The following is an 18,530-nucleotide window of genomic DNA, read 5'->3' as shown; positions in this document are numbered from 1 at the left end:
TCCACGTTGCTACAAAAGGCCATATTTCATTCTTTCTCATCGCCACGTAATACTCCATTGTGTATATAAACCACAATTTCTTTTTTTTTCAATATATGAAGTTTATTGTCAAATAAACATACAACACCCAGTGCTCATCCCAAAAGGTGCCGTCCTCAATACCCATCACCCATCCTCCCCTCCCTTCCACCCCCCATCAACCCTCAGTTTGTTCTTAGTTTTTAAGAGTCTCTTATGCTTTGGCTCTCTCCCACTCTAACCTCTTTTTTTTTTTTCTCCTTCCCCTCCCCCATGGGTTTCTGTTAAGTTTCTGAGGATCCACATAAGAGTGAAAACATATAGTATCTGTCTTTCTCTGTATGGCTTATTTCACTTAGCATCACACTCTCCAGTTCCATCCATGTTGCTACAAAGGGCCATATTTCATTCTTTCTCATTGCCACGTAGTACTGCATTGTATATATAAACCACAGGTTTTTTTTAAATTTTTTTTAATGTTTATTTATTTTTGAGACAGAGAGAGACAGAGCATGAATGGGGGAGGGGCAGAGAGAGAGGGAGACACAGGATCGGAAGCAGGCTCCAGGCTCTGAGCCATCAGCCCAGAGCCCGATGTGGGGCTCGAACTCACGAACCGTGAGATCGTGACCTGAGCTGAAGTCGGACGCTCAACTGACTGAGCCACCCAGGCGCCCCAAACCACAATTTCTTTATCCATTCATCAGTTGATGGACATTTAGGCTCTTTCCATAATTTGGCTATTGTTGAGAGTGCTGCTATAAACATTGGGGTACAAGTGCCCCTATGCATCAGTACTCCTGTATCCCTTGGGTAAATTCCTAGCAGTGCTATTGCTTGGTCATAGGGTAGGTCTATTTTTGATTTTTTTGAGGAACCTCCACACTGCTTTCCAGAGCGGCTGTACCAGTTTGCATTCCCATCAACAGTGCAAGAGGGTTCCCGTTTCTCCACATCCTCTCCAGCATCTATAGTCTCCTGATTTCTTCATTTTGGCCACCCTGACTGGCGTGAGGTGATATCTGAGTGTGGTTTTGATTTGTATTTCCCTGATGAGGAGCGACGTTGAGCATCTTTTCATGTGCCTGTTGGCCATCCGGGTGTCTTCTTTAGAGAAGTGTCTATTCATGTCTTCTGCCCATTTCTTCACTGGATTATTTGTTTTTCGGGTGTGGAGTTCGGTGAGCTCTTTATAGATTTGGATACTAGCCCTTTGTCCGATATGTCATTTGCAAATATCTTTTCCCATTCCGTTGGTTGCCTTTTAGTTTTGTTGATTATTTCCTTTGCTGTGCAGAAGCTTTTTATCTTCATGAGGTCCCAATAGTTCATTTTTGCTTTTAATTCCCTTGCCTTTGGGGATGTGCTGAGTAAGAAATTGCTACGGCTGAGGTCAGAGAGGTCTTTTCCTGCTTTCTCCTCTAGGGTTTTGATGGTTTCCTGTCTCACATTCAGGTCCTTTATCCATTTTGAGCTAATTTTTGTGAATGGTGTAAGAAAGTGGTCTAGTTTCATCCTTCTGCATGTTGCTGTCAGTTCTCCCAGCACCATTTGTTAAAGAGACTGTCTTTTTCCATTGGATATTCTTTCCTGCTTTGTCAAAGATGAGTTGGCCATACTTTTGTGGGTCTAGTTCTGGGGTTTCTATTCTATTCCATTGGTCTATGTGTCTGTTTTTGTGCCAATACCATACTGTCTTGATGATTACAGCTTTGTAAGGCTAAAGTCTGGGATTGTGATGCCTCCCGCTTTGGTTTTCTTCTTCAATATTACTTTGGCTATTGGAGGTCTTTTGTGGTTCCATGCAAATTTTAGGATTGCTTATTCTAGCTTCAAGAAGAATGCTGGTGGGGGCGCCTGGGTGGCTCAGTCGGTTGAGTGTCCGACTTCAGCTCGGGTCACGATCTCGAGGTCCGCGAGTTCGAGCCCCGCGTCGGGCTCTGGGCTGATGGCTCAGAGCCTGGAGCTTGCTTCCGATTCTGTGTCTCCCTCTCTCTCTGCCCCTCCCCCGTTCATGCTGTGTCTCTCTCTGTCTCAAAAATAAATAAACGTTAAAAAAAAATTTAAAAAAAAAAAAGAAGAATGCTGGTGCAATTTTGATTGGGATTGCATTGAATGTGTAGATTGGGTTGTATTGACATTTTAATAATATTTATTCTCCCAATCCATGAGCATGGAATGTTTTTCCATTTCTTTGTATCTTCTTCAATTTCCTCCTATGAAACTTTTTGTAAGACATAATGGTGTAGAGTAAAGCAGCAACTACTATAAATTATATGGAAAAAAATTTGAGCATTCCCAGATCCCCAAAATAACCTCTTAGGCTTTTCTTTCTTTTTCTTTCTTTCTTTCTTTCTTTCTTTCTTTCTTTCTTTCTTTCTTTCTTTCTTTCTTTCTTTCTTTCTTTCTTTCTTTTAATGTTTATTTATTCATTTTTGAGAAAAAGAGAGAGAAGGAGGGAGGGAGAAAAAACACAAGTGGGGGAGGGACAGAGAGAAAGAGACAGAATGTGAAGCAGGCTCCAGGCTCTGAGCTGTTAGCACAGAGCCCATCTCTGGGGCTTGAACTCACTCACCACAAAATCGTATCTGAGCCAAAGTCAGATGCTTAACTGACTGAGCCACCCAGTTTCCCTTTTTAGGCTCTTCTGATACCTTAGGACACACCTTGTTAATAGATGCACAAAATAAATCGAGATAAAACACAGATGCTCACAGACACAGTTCAGAGCTGTGGCAGTTTCATGCTGAAATGCTGAGTGTAGTTCCCAGATAGGGAGCTTGGTGGTGCCACTTGCTGCTCGGGTGTTTGCTGCCTTTGTGAGGGCTCCCTGCAAAACAAACACTGAATGCTACTTTTGCTCCTCAGCCTTTTTTTTTTTTTTTTGTAAAAGCAAAAATTCTTCTCCTATTTCTTTCTGTTAGCGAAAACAGGTACAGTGTAGGTCTTTCCTAAGTGAAGTGGTATAACGTGAACTTTCAAAAAGCAGGGGACACCTGGACTCAGCTATTTCAAATGAAGACATCTTAAGGACATAGGAAATTTCTATGTTAATAGGATGTGAGCAAAGCAGGATACAGATTTCTAAATACAGCAAACTCACAATTTATTTTGTAATAGAAAAAAACTAGGGAAGGAGAAGATAGCCGGGTTTATCTCTAGGTTGGTGAGATCATGGATGGCATTTTTTCTTTTTATATTTCTAAAATTTCTAAAAGAACAGTGATGTTTTGATTAGGGAAACTTTTAAAAGTAAATCATATTCTTTGAAAAAGCAGGACGTTGGGTTAGTTTATTCATTGAGCAAACAGCAGACTCTAGAGCCAGCTCCTCCTCCCTTACAAAGAACCAGGCAGCCTTTGTGAATACACAAAACACCTACACACTTTGGTTGTGACTGTCAGCCTGGTGTGGAAGCTGATCCCTCCTAACTTCAAAAGGGTGATAGAAACTCTGCAGTGTTGAAAATTGTGCAGGCCATGTTGCAGAGACATGCCCATGCATTTATATCCTATCATTGAGGTGAAGGCATTTTATATTAGGGAGAAGAATTTTAAGAAGATAGTTTTTCTGGGTGGGTGGTTAATTCTTGGAATTCTTTCCCTGGTTGATGGTTTTGGGAAGCTGTTGAAAGTACCGTCTGCTTTCCTTCATTCTTGTTTTAGCTCGTGCCATCTAAAAGTAACTTTTTGCTCAACAGTTCGGTTTGTTGGAGTACGTACTTCGGGGAATGTCTCTCGAAAATGCAGTGTTCTCTTGGAACCAAGACTTTCCTAGAGTTAAAATCCCTGCGTCTTAGGTGGGCTTTGACACCTGAGCTGGAAAAGTTCGTGTTTTTTTAATGCAGTGGAATTCTGAAAGATCAAATGCGTCTCAAAAGAAAGGCTCACTCTCTCAATCTGGGAGGAATCTGTAATGATCCAGGGGTCCTCAGACATTACTGACTTGTTGTGTATGTAATCCTTTCCATTCACATGACTTCTCATTCATTATCTCTCTTTCTTTCTCTCTAGCCATAACCAACAGACCACAGCATTCAGGCACCCTGTGAGTGGGCAGTTTTCTCCAGAAAATAGCGAATTTATTCTTCAGGAAGAGTAAGTACTTCTGTATATTCTACTTTTCCAAGCAGAGTTTTGAGAGTTTAAAGGCATTTGCTCAAAACAAAGCTTGTTGGACTATTTTCTCACCCAGATAGAGGGGCTTGGAGTGGGTTGGTTGATACGAGGTGGAATACAAGAATTTTGTTTTTTAATCTCTGGATGTCTCTAAGTGGGAAGATGTGTAAGTGGGGAGATGATACGGGCTCGTGCCATGATTGGTACTGTCAGAGCCTGTTACAAACTCTTTTCCCCCTGAATAAACCCTCCCCATCAAGTATCCTCTAACATACTACTGTGCTCTGAGAGGACCCACTCATCTAGAGTGAAGTTGCCTTAAATACAGCCTCACACCAAGCTGAACCAGCCTCCCACAGACGCCTCAAATAAAAGTCCAAAGCCAGGGCTTAGAAGGGAGGAGGGCTGTGGCATCCATTGTCCCTGAACATCTGGAGTTCTTTCTGCTTGCTTTTTCCAACATGGGGACTTTCTTGCTCCTCAGTCCTATTTCAGCAGGGCCCCGGGGTGTTCTGAGGTAGGTTCTACCACCCAGGGCTTGTCTACTTAAAAACACATGAACAGCCCAAGCAAGATGTGTTCTTCTCCCAAAACTGAAGGAAGAGCAATGTATGCAAGTGGCTTTGTTCCCTTCTGCTCATTTGAGACCATTCTGTTTGAGAAAATGATACTGTTTGAGAAATTCATAGAGATGTTCGCTTCCCCCCTTTATATTATTTTTCTGTTCAATCTCTAGACCAACTATGATCTTAAATTATCAGTATTTTTACAGCATTTCCCTCCCTCAGTACTTACACCTTTAAACTTTGGGTTATGGAAAATTTCAAGCCTATGCAAAAGGAGAGAGAGTATTATCTCCCATCTTCAATTTTCAAAACATGGCTGATTTTATTTATTTCATCTATAGCCTCCCCCTCACTACCTGGATTATTTTGAAGCAAATTTCAAACACATCATTTAATTCCTTCAGTATTTTCAGCTTAAAGTCATTATCTTACAGAAGTTTTAAAACTAGAAATCTATAATTATGATACGAAATTCCTTACATGTGTACTGTGTGCTGAGGGTTTTACATATTTAACACAATAGTCCTGAGAAGTAGACCATCATCATCGTTTTAAAGATGAAGATGCCAAGACTCAAAGAAGTTAAGTCACTTGCTCAAAGTTGCATGACTGGAAGTAGAAAGAGCTAGGATGTCACCCCCGTTTGATCTCTTTAGTCAGGGCTAACCCTTGGTACTAGTCAGAGGCTAGTTACTAAATTATTATTATCATTATTTTAAGCAGACTTCATGCCTAGTGGGGAGCCCAATGTGGGCCTTGAACTCATGACCCAGAGATCAAGACCTGAGCTGAAATCAAGAGTTGGATGCTGAACCGACTGAGCACTCCAGGTGCCCCTACTTGCTAAATTATTTTGATGCTGGTGGCCCATGGGTCCTGATGGCCAGTCTGGAGTTGGCGTCTGACTTTGAAAGCATTAATACTATTAGTGGATGGAAGATAAAGATGGTCTTGTCTCCGGCATCGAGATAGAACTGCTATGTAAAGACAGAACCAGAATGTGGATTCTCCACATTCCAATTCAGAATGAGTTTGTTTATAGAATCCTGAAGGTCAGAAGCTCTTGGGAGGTCAACTCAGCCCCCTTCCTTAGGCATCCTAGAGACACAGGTGCTTGTCATTTTTAAAGGTCTGGATGGAGAGTCCATTAGAACACCTAACTTGGGAAGTTACCAACTTTAATAAAAGCTTCTGGAGGAATGCAGACTTCCCATCACTAAACACCCTTGCCCCCCTCCCCCCCCTTCCTTTTCCTCACTGTTACAATTTTGTCCACTTTTGAGATGGTAGTCTCTTTTCTCCTCCCAAAATATCTCTGTAGCTAATCTCAATTCCATCCACTTTTCAAGGAAAAGATACTCATTTTTTTCAAGGGTCACTTTCCCCCTCTATAGATAGCATTTTCTGGATGTCCTAAGGACTGCTTGCTTGTCTTAAGTGGTGGGTGCAATGTTGGGGTGGCCAGACGTTCCTGGAAGCAGGCACAATGTGCTTTAGGCATTGAGAAGAAGCGAGGATTCCTATGAACCGATGTGGTGATTCCTACACTTATTAAATACTTACTAAGTGCCTATACTGTGTCAGAGGCTGTGACAGACTGCAGTTACAGCGGCAAGCAAGACAAATGTGGTCCTGTTTGTGAAGAGCTTATGGTTGAGTAGGGACGATAATTAAACAAGAGCTTACAAATGTGATAAATGTTCATGGTAGAAAAAACATAGGGTTCAATGGGAGTTGATAAAAGAGGGTTCTAACCTGGTTTAGGGATTGTGGGAGGCCTCTTCATCCTGGGAAGGGATGTTGTTTAAATTGTCTCAGTTGTCCAGTCAAGGTGCCCCCACCTGAGCAAAGACCTTGGGGGGGGGGGGGTAGAGTGTGGAGGATCTATATGAGTTAGAAAGAAAAATGAAGCACACCAGATGGATTCTGGAGATACTTGGGAGGTAAAATTGACCGGACTTGGTGATTGATTGACTGTGTTGGGGATGAAAGAAAGGGAAGACTTTCCTGAGGTGTCTGGTCCTAAATTGGAGGAAGGGGGGATTTAGATAAGTGTAGATAAGTGTGCACGTGCGTGCCATCAGTCACAGCTGAGGGAAGGGTGATGAGCTTTGGTGGGGTCGGAGGGCAAGAGGGACTGACTTTTAGCAGGGGTTTATGAAAGGGAGTGTGGAGATAAGGTGGGAGAGGGAGTTGCAGCCAAGTATCTAAATTGCCTCCTCCTGAGATACACCCAGATTTACCCTCTGGTGGAGCTCTCAAGGGTGAGTGAGGCACAATTTCACCTCACAGAAACCCAGTTTTAAAGATGCCAACAAATAAGATTCCTGATTTGTTCCCTTAGGGGAGCTTAATTTTGTTGTGTAGTGTGTTATGTGGTGAAGAAAAAAGACTGAGATGACCATTTGTGTGTCCTTTACACATCAGCTCTCAGATTAATGTGGATGGAAAAAGGAAAACTGGCTCTTTTCTTTTTCTTCTTGAAAGAGTGTCTGTTAAGGCGTCATTGACTCCTTTCACCAGAGCCTCCACTCTGGGTTCTTTTTTTTTTTTTTTTTAATGTTTATTTATTTTGAGAGAGAGAGAGAGAGTGAGCATGTGAGCAGAGGAGGGGCAGAAAGAGAGGGAGAGAGAGAATCCTAAGCAGGCTCCACGCTGCCAGTGTGGAACCCAATGCAGGGCTTGATCCCATGACACTGGGATCATGACGTGAGCCAATATCAAGAGTCAGATGCTTAACTAAGCCACTTAGGTTCCCCCCCACCCCAACTCTGGCTTCTTGAATTGAATTGAATCCTTCCAGAGCAGTGGTTTTCAGGGTGGTCTCTCCACCAGCATCACCTGGAAACTTGTTAGAGATGCAAATTCTTTTTTTTATTTTTTTTATTTTTGGGACAGAGAGAGACAGAGCATGAACGGGGGAGGGGCAGAGAGAGAGGGAGACACAGAATCGGAAACAGGCTCCAGGCTCCGAGCCATCAGCCCAGAGCCTGACGCGGGGCTCGAACTCACGGACCGCGAGATCGTGACCTGGCTGAAGTCGGACGCTCAACCGACTGCGCCACCCAGGCGCCCCTAGAGATGCAAATTCTTGAGCGCCACTCCACACCTACTAAATCAGAGTCTCTGGAGGTAGCACTCCATAACCTGTATTTTAGCAGGCCTTCAGGTGCTTCTGATTCAGGTAAAAGTTTAAGAACCACTGAACAACTTGCTAATCCCTCCTAAATTACTCCCAGATTCTTCCTTTCATCCTTAAATCTCCTCCAGATACCTGTCATTCTCTGGGCCGTGGTGACAATCTTAGATGGATTTTAGTCAAATAATTGTCTGCTCCTTCTTGTATGGGAAGAAAAACAAACAGGTCCCCATGGTAGCTTCCTTTAGAGCATTACTGTATGAACAGGTAACACCTCTCCTCCAGTGTTGGCAGGTGGGGTTTACCAAAGCTGCTTGGTGTAACAGGTGCATGCCCATCAAAAGATGATTTCCCGCCTTACATATTGGAAGCAGGGAGAAGAGAAATAATGTGAAAGCTATGATCAGTGGATCCAGAGGGCATGAGCTCTGAACATTCTAGTTTCTGTGTCAGTAATACAGGATAGGCTAGGGTCTGCTGTGGTAACAACAACAAACAATCTCAGTGATGTGAAACAATTAAGGTTTATTTCTAGCTTGTGCTCCATGTCCGTCACAGGTCCCCTGAGGGATTCTGCTCTGTCATCTTTACCAAGGGAAGCTCCATCTCTGTGCTTCCATGATTGGCAAAGGCAAGAAGAGGGGAACTTGGTGAATTGTGCACTGCTCTTTCACATTTCATTGGCTAAAGCAAGTCAAATGGCCACTTTAAGGGGCCAAGAAAGTACATTTCTATCATGTACCTGGGAAGAGTATCAGAAATATTTCTTGGCCATCATAATGACTACACTTAATGATCCACAGTTCAGATTTATTAAGGGAGTCAAGACCTTTTGAGTCTGTCACTGACAAGCTTAAAATTTTGCTGCATGATTAGAGGGTTTGATTTCTCATTTCACCTTTTCTGTTCTTTGTCAGAACCCCCAAGGCAGGTGGGTATCAGCCAACAGGTCCTACAGGCTTGTTCCCCAGGGGACACTTCTATACACCAAAGCCACCAAGCACATGGAAATCTCACTTGGAAGAGCTAATATGAGCTCAGGCTGCATTAATAAAAGTACAATATGTAGAGAAAGGAAGACAATACTTTTGGTATACTAGGGTGATTGTGGACTGCTTCACTCATTCATTCCAAGTTTATGGAGCATCAAAGACATGCCAAGCCCCAAACATTTTGATCTGGGTACTAAATTTTAAGAGGGATGTTGAACAATTGAGATTGCCCTGGGGAAGGGGACCATTATGGTGAGGGGTCTGGAAACCCTGTCCTGTGACCTCTCATATTTAGTCTGCATGAGAGAAGATGAAGGAGGATGTACTGTAAGTCTTCAAGAAGGGCTGGCACGCAGAAGTGAGGTCCATTTGTTGCACAGCTGCCGAGGCAGGCATCAGGTCAATGAGAAGAATTATAGGCGGGCAAATTTTAGCTCAGTTCATAATTTTCTAAGAAAGAGATTTTTCAACATCCCTTGTTTCAGGATCTAGAGTTTCATCTTTAACTTTAAATGAGATAAGCTACCTCCTAGAATAAGACTTGACTTTTTCCATTAATAATATTGTTATTATTTTTACAACGAACACTTAGAGCCCTTATTATTTACTGCCAGGTACATTTCTAAGTACATTTCCCCAACAGCCCTTATTATTTATTGCTAGGTACATTTCTTTCTTTCTTTCTTTTTTTTTTAATATATGAAATTTATTGTCAAATTGGTTTCCATACAACACCTAGTGCTCATCCCAAAAGATGCCCTCTTCAATACCCATCACCCACCCTCCCCTCCCTCTCACCCCCCATCAACCCTCAGTTTGTTCTCAGTTTTTTTTGGGGGGGGGGTATTGACCTATATATATATATTTTTTTTATTATTTTTTTCTTTGTTCATGAGTTTCATTTATTTATTTATTTATTTATTTTGTTAATATATGAAATTTATTGTCAAATTGGTTTCCATACAACACCCAGTGCTCATCCCAAAAGATGCCCTCTTCAATGCCCGTCACCTACCCTTCCCTCCCCCACCGCCCCCATCAACTCTCAGTTTGTTCTCAGTTTTTAAGAGTCTCTTATGCTTTGGCTCTCTCCCACTCTAATCTCTCTTTTTTTTTTTTTTCCTACCCCTCCCCCATGGGTTTCTGTTAAGTTTCTCAGGATCCACATAAGAGTGAAAACATATGGTATCTGTCTTTCTCTGTATGGCTTATTTCACTTAGCATCACACTCTCCATTTCCATCCATGTTGCTACAAAGGGCCAGATTTCATTCTTTCTCATTGCCACGTAGTACTCTATTGTGTATATAAACCACAATTTCTTTATCCATTCATCAGTTGATGGACATTTAGGCTCTTTCCATAATTTGGCTATTGTTGAGAGTGCTGCTATAAACATTGGGGTACAGGTACCCCTATGCATCAGTACTCCTGTATCCCTTGGGTAAATTCCTAGCAGTGCTACTGCTGGATCATAAGGTAGGTCTATTTTTGATTTTTTGAGGAACCTTCACACTGTTTTCCAGAGTGGCTGCATTGCCAGGTACATTTCTAAGTACATTTCCACAACAGTCTTATGAGGAAGATACCATTATAGTCATGGATACTGAGGCACAGAGAGGTTAAGAGTCTTGCCAAAAGTCACACAGCTAGTAAGTGGCAGTTAGGATTTGAATCCAAATAGTTTGGCCGCAGATGCTGTGCCTCCAACGACTCCAATACTGCCTCTCATTTGAGTGGTTTTCAAGAGATAGTCCTCTTCCTTGGTTGTACTTAAGTGTTGGTGTGCCAAATAGACTAGAGATTTTAATTGTATCTGCAGTAATGACATTTGATCTTATAACTTCATGCTTGCTTGAAAGATGCCAGGCCTCCTTAGTAGTCTTTTCTCCAGAAAATGTTCTCAAGCCTTTCTACAGGGCCTCATTTCCAGTGATTGGAGCATTTGAGCTCCTCCTCTTCAGTCTCTTTTCCTGATTCTCTGTGGTTTTCTTGAATTGGAGCTTGTGGTTGGCCTTTGTGGCTTCACGGGACACAGGCGGGAGCCCTCCTAAAGAGATAGCCTTGGCACAAGGAACTTCCAGGCTGCGGTTCTGGTGGTTGGTGCTATGCACAGGAGCGTTTTCTCCTCAGAGCCGGGCTGTCCAGGAAGCCGCTGACAGCCGCCTCCGCAGCTCTTGGGGAAGAGGAGAGAAGCATTCCGGAGCCGTGACGCTGGCAGCTGACTGACAGCAGGCTGTGTACACTGATCCCCAGGCTCTGTCAAGCGTTTGATGTTGAGGTGGGGCCTAGTTGAGAGAGAGTATGTGCTCTGGAAGTTCAGAAGCCTGCTGCCACGCTCAGAAGCCAGCTGTAAGGCACCCAAAATCTCCCAGATTCCTTAACCCCAAGGGGACCCGTGCCTGGCCTGCTTCTCCTGGCATCCTAGTGAGGTTAGCTTGTTCCTTCCGTTGGAGTCTCAGCAGCCCCCTGTTTTCTCATTGGATTGTTTGGAAAAGAAACCGTAAGTTGGAATTGCCTGGAATGTCATGAGTGGTGTTTGGGATACCACTCCAAAAGATATCTTGCTGAAGGTAAGAATTACCTTCAGCGGTTTATTTTGCAGTTGCAGGGCAAGACTCTTCAAGGCATGTGCAGACTGTGGGACTGGGGGTGGGCTATCTCCTGCTGCTAGGAGACGAGAGGCTGACTCCTGTTCCTCCTGCGGTTTCAAGTTGGTAAGAATTTGCAGTGAGAGATAAAGAGCACAGGATAAGGGTAGGGGCACACTACAACTCTGAACTTGGAGGAGTCTGTCCTGTTGTTCATCTGCTGAGCCCTGGACTGTGTGGCTGATATAACCAGCACCTTGTCTCTCCAGAGTGGCAGTCTTGGGCTAGCTTTGCCTGTTGCATTTGGTTGCCATGGAAGCAGAAAAAAATGATGAAAAATGGAAACACCTGGCAAGCAGATGCAGAAACTTGACTGTTCAGTTTTCCTTCCTGGTCTAGGAGTCGGCATTTGTGACAGTCACAGGTAGGGGAAGAGGTGGTGATGGCGTTCTTCGTTCATTCAGACACCTGGTTTTTGACTTGGCTTTTGGTGTCGATGTTCCCAAGGGCATTAGCACCGGGGATGCAGTCATTACCAGGCAGCAATCACATCTCAGGCTCTGTCTGTACGGGATAAAAATGCTGCAGTGGTGGCTTGGCTGTGTGTGGAGGGTAAGCTGCTGCTTGCAAACAGTCATTTTGTTTCTTCCCGCGAGTACCCTTCCTGTCCTCCTCTTTTATTTCCCGAGTCTGGAAAGTGCCCAGATCTCCATTAGAAAAGGCTGTTTTCTAGTGAGGGTCGTGGCTGCCTGGTAAACCAAGAGAAGCTGATATAAGCTAGAGGAGGGCTTGCCAGTGTCTTGGGTTAGAATTGTAGTATCTCTGAAATAGCAAAGCAAAAGTGGAAGGAACAGTAGAGGTCAAGGTCTGGTTCTTCCCCAGCACAGATAGAAGCATGGAGCCTGGACAGTAGACAGCCCAAGAAACTGGTCCAAGGTCACACGGCTGAGCAGGACTCAGGCTGAGTTCAGAACAGTGTTTGGGTTTGGGATGGGGAGGGGAGCCCATGAGGCTCACTAGGTTATTTTCATGCCAGGTGAGGGGTGCTCTTTGGGCTGGTTTCCAGCTCCTGAGGTGGGGTGGGATGAGGGTGTGTTCCAGAGGGGAGTTGTGGGGAGGGGAAAGAACACAGAAAGCCATAGTTGAGTAACAAGGCCACAGTTGCTGAATGAAAACCCGTGTCAGACAGCCTCCCCCAGGGTGTTGGGAGTATACAGTGAGCGTTGGCGGTCTGTGTGTGTCTCTTTCTCTGAGAAGAGGGGGTGTGGAGGTGTCTGCCTGCTTGGGACAAGAACTTTCTTTTATTACTGCTTTTCATTGTGCATTGCTTTCCCCAAACCCCTTAGGTGGTGGGTGTGAGCACTTTAAAAAATTTGCTGGTTGTTAGTGAGTATGCCTCTTCTCATACACCCTGCTCTCATAGCACTAATTTTAGCTGAGCTCTCTGTGTGGAATACTTGAGGACAGAACATGAATTTGGGGACCTATTTTCCCCCCAAAGAATTGATGGGATACAAGTGACATCTAATAACATCTTCTCAATAAAGGATTCCCAATTCCCAATAGCTTTCTAACCTCCTGGGGAAAGAATAGGAGCCCAGTTCCCCACAAGTTTATTGTACTTTAAAGGAGCCCCACGTGGATAAGGTGCTCATAGAGGTGTTTATAGGAAATGATTGTTTAGAAGTTAATTGTTTGGCACTTTGAATTTTCTGGAGAGAAGTGCCTTGGAAATAAAAATAGAATGTAGCTGAGATTTAAATTCTGGAGTGTCCACTGGTAAAGCCATGACGGTGCTTTTCATTTAGTGCTGCGTTCATAGTTTTTAAGATGTTCTTTCACTCCACACAACCACCTTGTGAGATGAGAGTAGTTTTCGCCCTATTTTGTAAAAATGGAAACTGAGGCCCAGAGAAATGATGTGACTTGTGGAGGAGTGACTAAGCTGCGGAGCTTTGTTGAGACCCAATTATTCCGGGCTCCTGGGCTTTCCACCACTCCAGGATCCTCTTGGTTTGGGTATTGGTCCTTGGGGCTGAGAAGAGCAAAAGCCTGCTTCTGTCAGACCCTGGGACTTGCCATGGGATGGTGTCTCTTGTGAAGACCAGGTTTTGGAGTCCAGCTTCTGTCTTGGGCAAGCTATTAATCTGTCTTAGCCTCAGTTTACCTCACCTGCAAAATGGAGATGGTAAAACTGGCTTTTCAGGGTTAAGTGCAATAATGTAGTCTAACTGCCTGGCACACAATAGGTGGTGGGCAAGTACAGCTCCGTCCCCCTGCTTGCTTGACTTTGTGTACTCACACTAAGGGTTGGTGATTCTTGGCTTGGTGACATACTTATTATGACAGCAATAGGGTAGAAAAGGGTCTTGCTGTGATCCCACTTCAGCTTGCTCCTATTCATAATGTTAACCAAGAGGCAGCCAAGGATCCCACTAACCAAACTCACCTAAATTCAGACCCAACAGAAAAAAAAATTCTGAATTTATAACCTCCCTCTTACTACATCTGTCAGTGTTCTCTATGCATTTACTCCTGGATGTGCAGGTAGCAGAAGCAGTTCCTTTTATAGGGGGGAAATTGAGGGACATAGAAAGTGATTCCCTGTCCAGGCTCACTTGACACATCCTTGAGGAAGTTTGGAGTAGAATGAAGTCACTTTCCTACTGGCTTTCTCCAGACTGATTTTTGTCCAGTCCTAACTTCTTTTTTTGTTCATTTCAGCTGAGAGGCAGTTAAGACTCTAGCTCACTGTTTTGAACTTCAGCCCACACCCCTCCAGCAAAATAATCAGCATTCATGTAGCCCAAGCCAAGGAAAGAGATGTCTTTGTTCAGATCGTTCCACTGTACTTTGGGAATCCAGATAGTACAGAAACCTGGCAAACAGGCTTTTAAGTTAATAGATTTTATTTAATGACACCAAGAGTCTGTCTTCCCATAGCGTGTGCAGGTTTTTCGGTCTCCTCTCTTGGGATCTGTGTGACTCATGTGCCTGAGGGCATGCTGTTAACTGAACCACCTTTCACAGCGGCTCAGCTCAGGGGCACAGCCTCTTCTCTGGGGGAGGGGACGGTTCTTGAGTGAAACCTGTCAGGAGATACCTCAGTCTGAGGAATTGAGGACAAGTCACTGTCTGCCCCACCAGGCTTTTAAGTGGGGAACACACCTATAAGATGATTCTTTTAGTCTCTCTCTTCAGGAGGCTATACACATAACACTATTTATATTCCCACTTCTCAAAACAGTGTGGTAAACAACCTCCAGAACTTTCCATCAGAGCCAGCTTTTCAGCCAAGTCAGAAAATTGTTTTTGAGACTTTTTTAAAAAGTTTATTTATTTTTAGAGGGGGTAGGGAGCAGGGGCAGAGAGAGAAGGAGAGAGAGAATCCCAAACAGGCTCTGTGCTGCCAGTGCAGAGCCTGATGCAGGGCTCAAACTCTTGAACTGTGAGGTCATTACCTAAGTTGAAACCAAGTGTCAGACTAAGCCACCCAGGCACCCCAAGACTTTTTTATATCCTTGTTTTTGGGTACCAAATGGTGTCACACCCAAGCATGACCACCACCTGCTTTTGTTTCCTTTTTTTCTTTTTTTTTTTTTTTAACTAGTTGTAATTCCAGATAACATCTAGTTATTTCCAAAAGTCATATTCACCCTTGGAGGAGACCTGGGAGATCATTACCGACACTGAGGAGATTCAGAGGAACATCCTCTGAAGGCAGATCTTGCCACTTGACTGAGTGAGTAGCTGTGTGCACCTTGTTCTTTCAGAGAGCAAGGTCAGGGACTGCCAGCTAGAGATGGAGACTGTTGCTCCAGCTGGGAGCTGTCCCTGCCCATGGAGAGCCCTGATGAAGACACTGTTTATAGAGACAACATGGTTCCCTCTCTGGGGCAGATTTAGTTTGGACTATTTCTCCTAATAAGCCAGCTTTCTCTGAGTGTAGCTGAGTAGAGGTCTCTATAGAATGAAGAATGGAATTGTCTTCATGGTTTTCCTCCTCCTCCTCTTGTACTCTGCCCCCCCCCACCCCCCCACTGTGGTCCACTGTCCCTCACTAATGTTCAGTGTTGGGACCACAGCCAGTCCTTCTCCAGCTGAAATCTGTTCATAATTGGCTTCCTAGGTGGTGATTGTAACCCTTTCCTCATCCACCCAAGTCTGTAGGACAGCACTGTTGTCTGGAGGAGCTTCCTGGCCAGCCAGCATCCCCGAATGGGATTGGGGACATGAGACTAGAAAGCAGGAGGTGATTAGAGTCAGAGCTCAAGATTGTACAGAAGTTGTGCAAATGGCTGTCCATCCTGGATTTTCTGGACCAGTCACACATCCAGATAGTCTTTCCTTTGTCTCACAGAGGAGGAGCATATGACTCTTGATCTCGGGGTTGTGAGTTCAAGCCTTATGTTGGGTATAGAGTTTATTTAAAAAGAAATAAAAATAAAGAAAAAATAAAATGATGTGGATGTTTTTAAAATAATGGAGAAAATGTTTACATTATGTTTTAAAAATCAAAATGCGAAATCATAAACACAGTGTGATCACAGTTATATAAAAAGAAAAAAACACTCTTTTCTCCCCTACCCCCCAAAACCCAGACATATAAAAAAGAATGGAAGTATATATACCAAGTGTTAAAAATGGTTTTCCTATGGGTAGCCAGACTATGGTAATTTTTTTTCTTTTTGTTTAGCTTTTTTTCTTATATTTCCCAAATATTCTATAATAATCCTCTATCAGTATTTTAAGTGGGAGCAAATTAAACTTGATAAAATCTCAAACAAATATTGTCGGACTTTGTGTCCTGAATTCTGGCTCCAAGATACAACTGCCATAACTGATGCAACCTGAGAAGTCATCTTTGTCTCAACCTCTGGACATCTGAAAGTCAGGCAAGACTAGGTTCCAGGCCGACGTTTTGAGCATAGTTCTGCCTGGAGGCAGGGACTGGACAAGGCAGCCTCTCAGGGCCCTTCTCACCCCCGGTTGGCGATTATCTTTTTGCTGCATGCAGCCTCTGCCAGCAGTGAGCTGAGTGCGGTGACATTCTCTGAGTGGGGAGCAGTAACAAAAGTCTGGCTGAGATGGAGGCCGGGGGCGGGGAATCTGGGGTGAGTGCCTGAGCGGATAAGGAGCCAGTGATCTTTCTGCCTGGTGGGACTTGCACCCCCAGCTGCCAAGCATCCGGCAGAGCTCAGCCCTTTGGAAAGCCAGTCCCACTGCAGTGGTCCTGCCGCTGGCACAGTGTGGAGAGCACGGTGGTTACGGCTACTTCTGTGAAGAAGTAGAGGTGCAGGGTTTCGGGGCTCTGTCTTGGGGCGCAGGAAGGATCACTTATCCTTCCAGCAGTAATGGTTTTGAAGGAGGCAGCACATCTCCAAGGTGGAAACTAGGACTTTGCCTGGTGGCACCTGTGTAAAAGTGAGCCTGGTGAATGGACACCCAGAGGGCTGCTTCCTCGCTGCATCCTGTCTGGATCCTCCTTCCCCTCAGGCTCCTAGCCCTGGCCTTCAACTCAGATTGTCTCCGCTCCTCAGGGAAGAGAGCCTCAGTTTACTGCAGCTGCCTGGGTCGTGTTGCCTGTAGAGAACCCAGCCACAGAACAATGAGACGTACGCTTTGAGGACGGCTTGCTGATCCTGGAGTTAGTAGAGTTTGGGAAGCAGGCATCAAGCTATTTGAGGATAGGCATTGAATTTGTTGCAGGCATTTGCTGCTACCCGGGCTTTGAAAGACTCTGGCAAATGCTGGGGATCTGTGGAGGCAGGTGAGAAGGGTTCTCTGTAGTGCCTCTTGAATGTCATATGGAGATGTTCCCAGAGATCTGGCTCTCCCAGAGCAGGTGGAGCTTCTCGATGGGAAGCATGGTGTCACTCGGTGCTGTTGGGGATGCACTGAGGGGGATCTTCATTGGGGACCCAGGCATGTCTCATTGCTTCCTGTTTCCAGGCATGGCACAAGGGGTTAATATCTCTGATGGTTCTATTTTGGGGTAAAAGAGTGTTCCTAGAATAGGACTCTTTGTTGAGTGATCTATTTTGGGAGGCAAGCCCCACTGGCGTTTATGTAAGTGATTTTCTGTATGTATCTAGGGGTGTGGATGTGTGCGCAAGTGATTTCTTGTTACTAATTATAAACAGCTTCTTTTGGGAGCCAGGGAAATGGAGGGGTGTGTGTGCACGTGTATGTAAGGAGTATGGGTTGTTTGTGTAAAAAGTGGTACAACTGTTGGTGCCCATCTGATGGGGCAGTTGCCACAGATAACCCGAGTAAGAGCGTAAATGTGGGGACCTTAGGACAGCAGGCAGGAATGATGGCCTTGGCCCCTTGGTGGGTTGTCAGGCCATGGAGGTGGACCATCTGTTATCCTCTAGACTCCCTGAAGCACATGGACATTGTGGTCTTCTGGATGCAGTCTAGACTCAGGTGGTCTCCAAAAGATCAGTCGTGGGTTGTCTGAGGCATATCAGCCGGTTCTTGTCTGTGATAAATCTCAGATTCCACTTTCAGTGCAGCCTGGTACTTACTGGACTTTCCTGTGTTTTCCCACAGGCCACATCCACATATGTCGAAGCAAGAGAGAAACCAAAGACCGTCCAGCATGGTCAGTGAAACATCCACAGCTGGAACCACGTCGACCGTGGAGGCCAAACCTGGCCCCAAGGTGAGCTCCTGGCCACTCATTCCTTCCTTCCACCCTTTACTATTTTGCAGATGCCCACTGACTGTCACTATTATTTTGTGAGGGAGGCTTGTAAGAAGTATCCTCCCCAAATGACAGATCAGGAAATGGAAACCAGTTGGGGTTATGTCACTTGTCCAAGAAAACAGGTGATTGCTGGCAGAACCAGGATTGACACCTAGGTCCCCGTGTGCATTCTTCATTTTTCTGGCTTGTCTTGGGAGGGCCATGCCTCTGTTCACAGGTGTGTTAGAGACTGCCTGGTGAGATTTGTGACAGGTGGTCCTGAGGAAAGGTGAGATGTGGGAGCATTGAGGAACAGGGAAGAGAACAGGCATTGCAGAGAAGGGGTGAGTGCTAAGGACTGCACCCAGATAGGAAGGGGTAGATGTCTGGAAATTGGCAAAATTTGTGACTGAAAA

The 18,530-nt window shown here is 44.6% G+C and overlaps 1 protein-coding gene across 10 annotated transcripts in view; it reads left to right on the top strand.

Annotated features, from left to right (window-relative positions):
* Nucleotides 1-18,530, top strand: part of PLEKHA7 (pleckstrin homology domain containing A7) — a 224,331-nt gene that overhangs the window by 126,343 nt on the left and 79,458 nt on the right. For all 10 annotated transcript variants that reach the window (XR_009249814.1, XM_058688367.1, XM_058688366.1 and 7 more), the window contains 2 exons: nt 4,032-4,115; nt 17,979-18,090. Coding sequence is in view for 9 of the 10 variants with exons in the window: in XM_058688367.1 (XP_058544350.1) it covers nt 4,032-4,115; nt 17,979-18,090 (196 nt within the window). In the remaining variant the exon portion in view is untranslated. The remainder of the gene's footprint in view (nt 1-4,031; nt 4,116-17,978; nt 18,091-18,530) is intronic.

The sequence above is a fragment of the Neofelis nebulosa genome, chromosome 10 (genome assembly GCF_028018385.1).
Source record: "Neofelis nebulosa isolate mNeoNeb1 chromosome 10, mNeoNeb1.pri, whole genome shotgun sequence".
NCBI classification, from domain to species: domain Eukaryota; kingdom Metazoa; phylum Chordata; class Mammalia; order Carnivora; family Felidae; genus Neofelis; species Neofelis nebulosa.
This window is presented reverse-complemented; position numbering and strand designations above follow the sequence as displayed.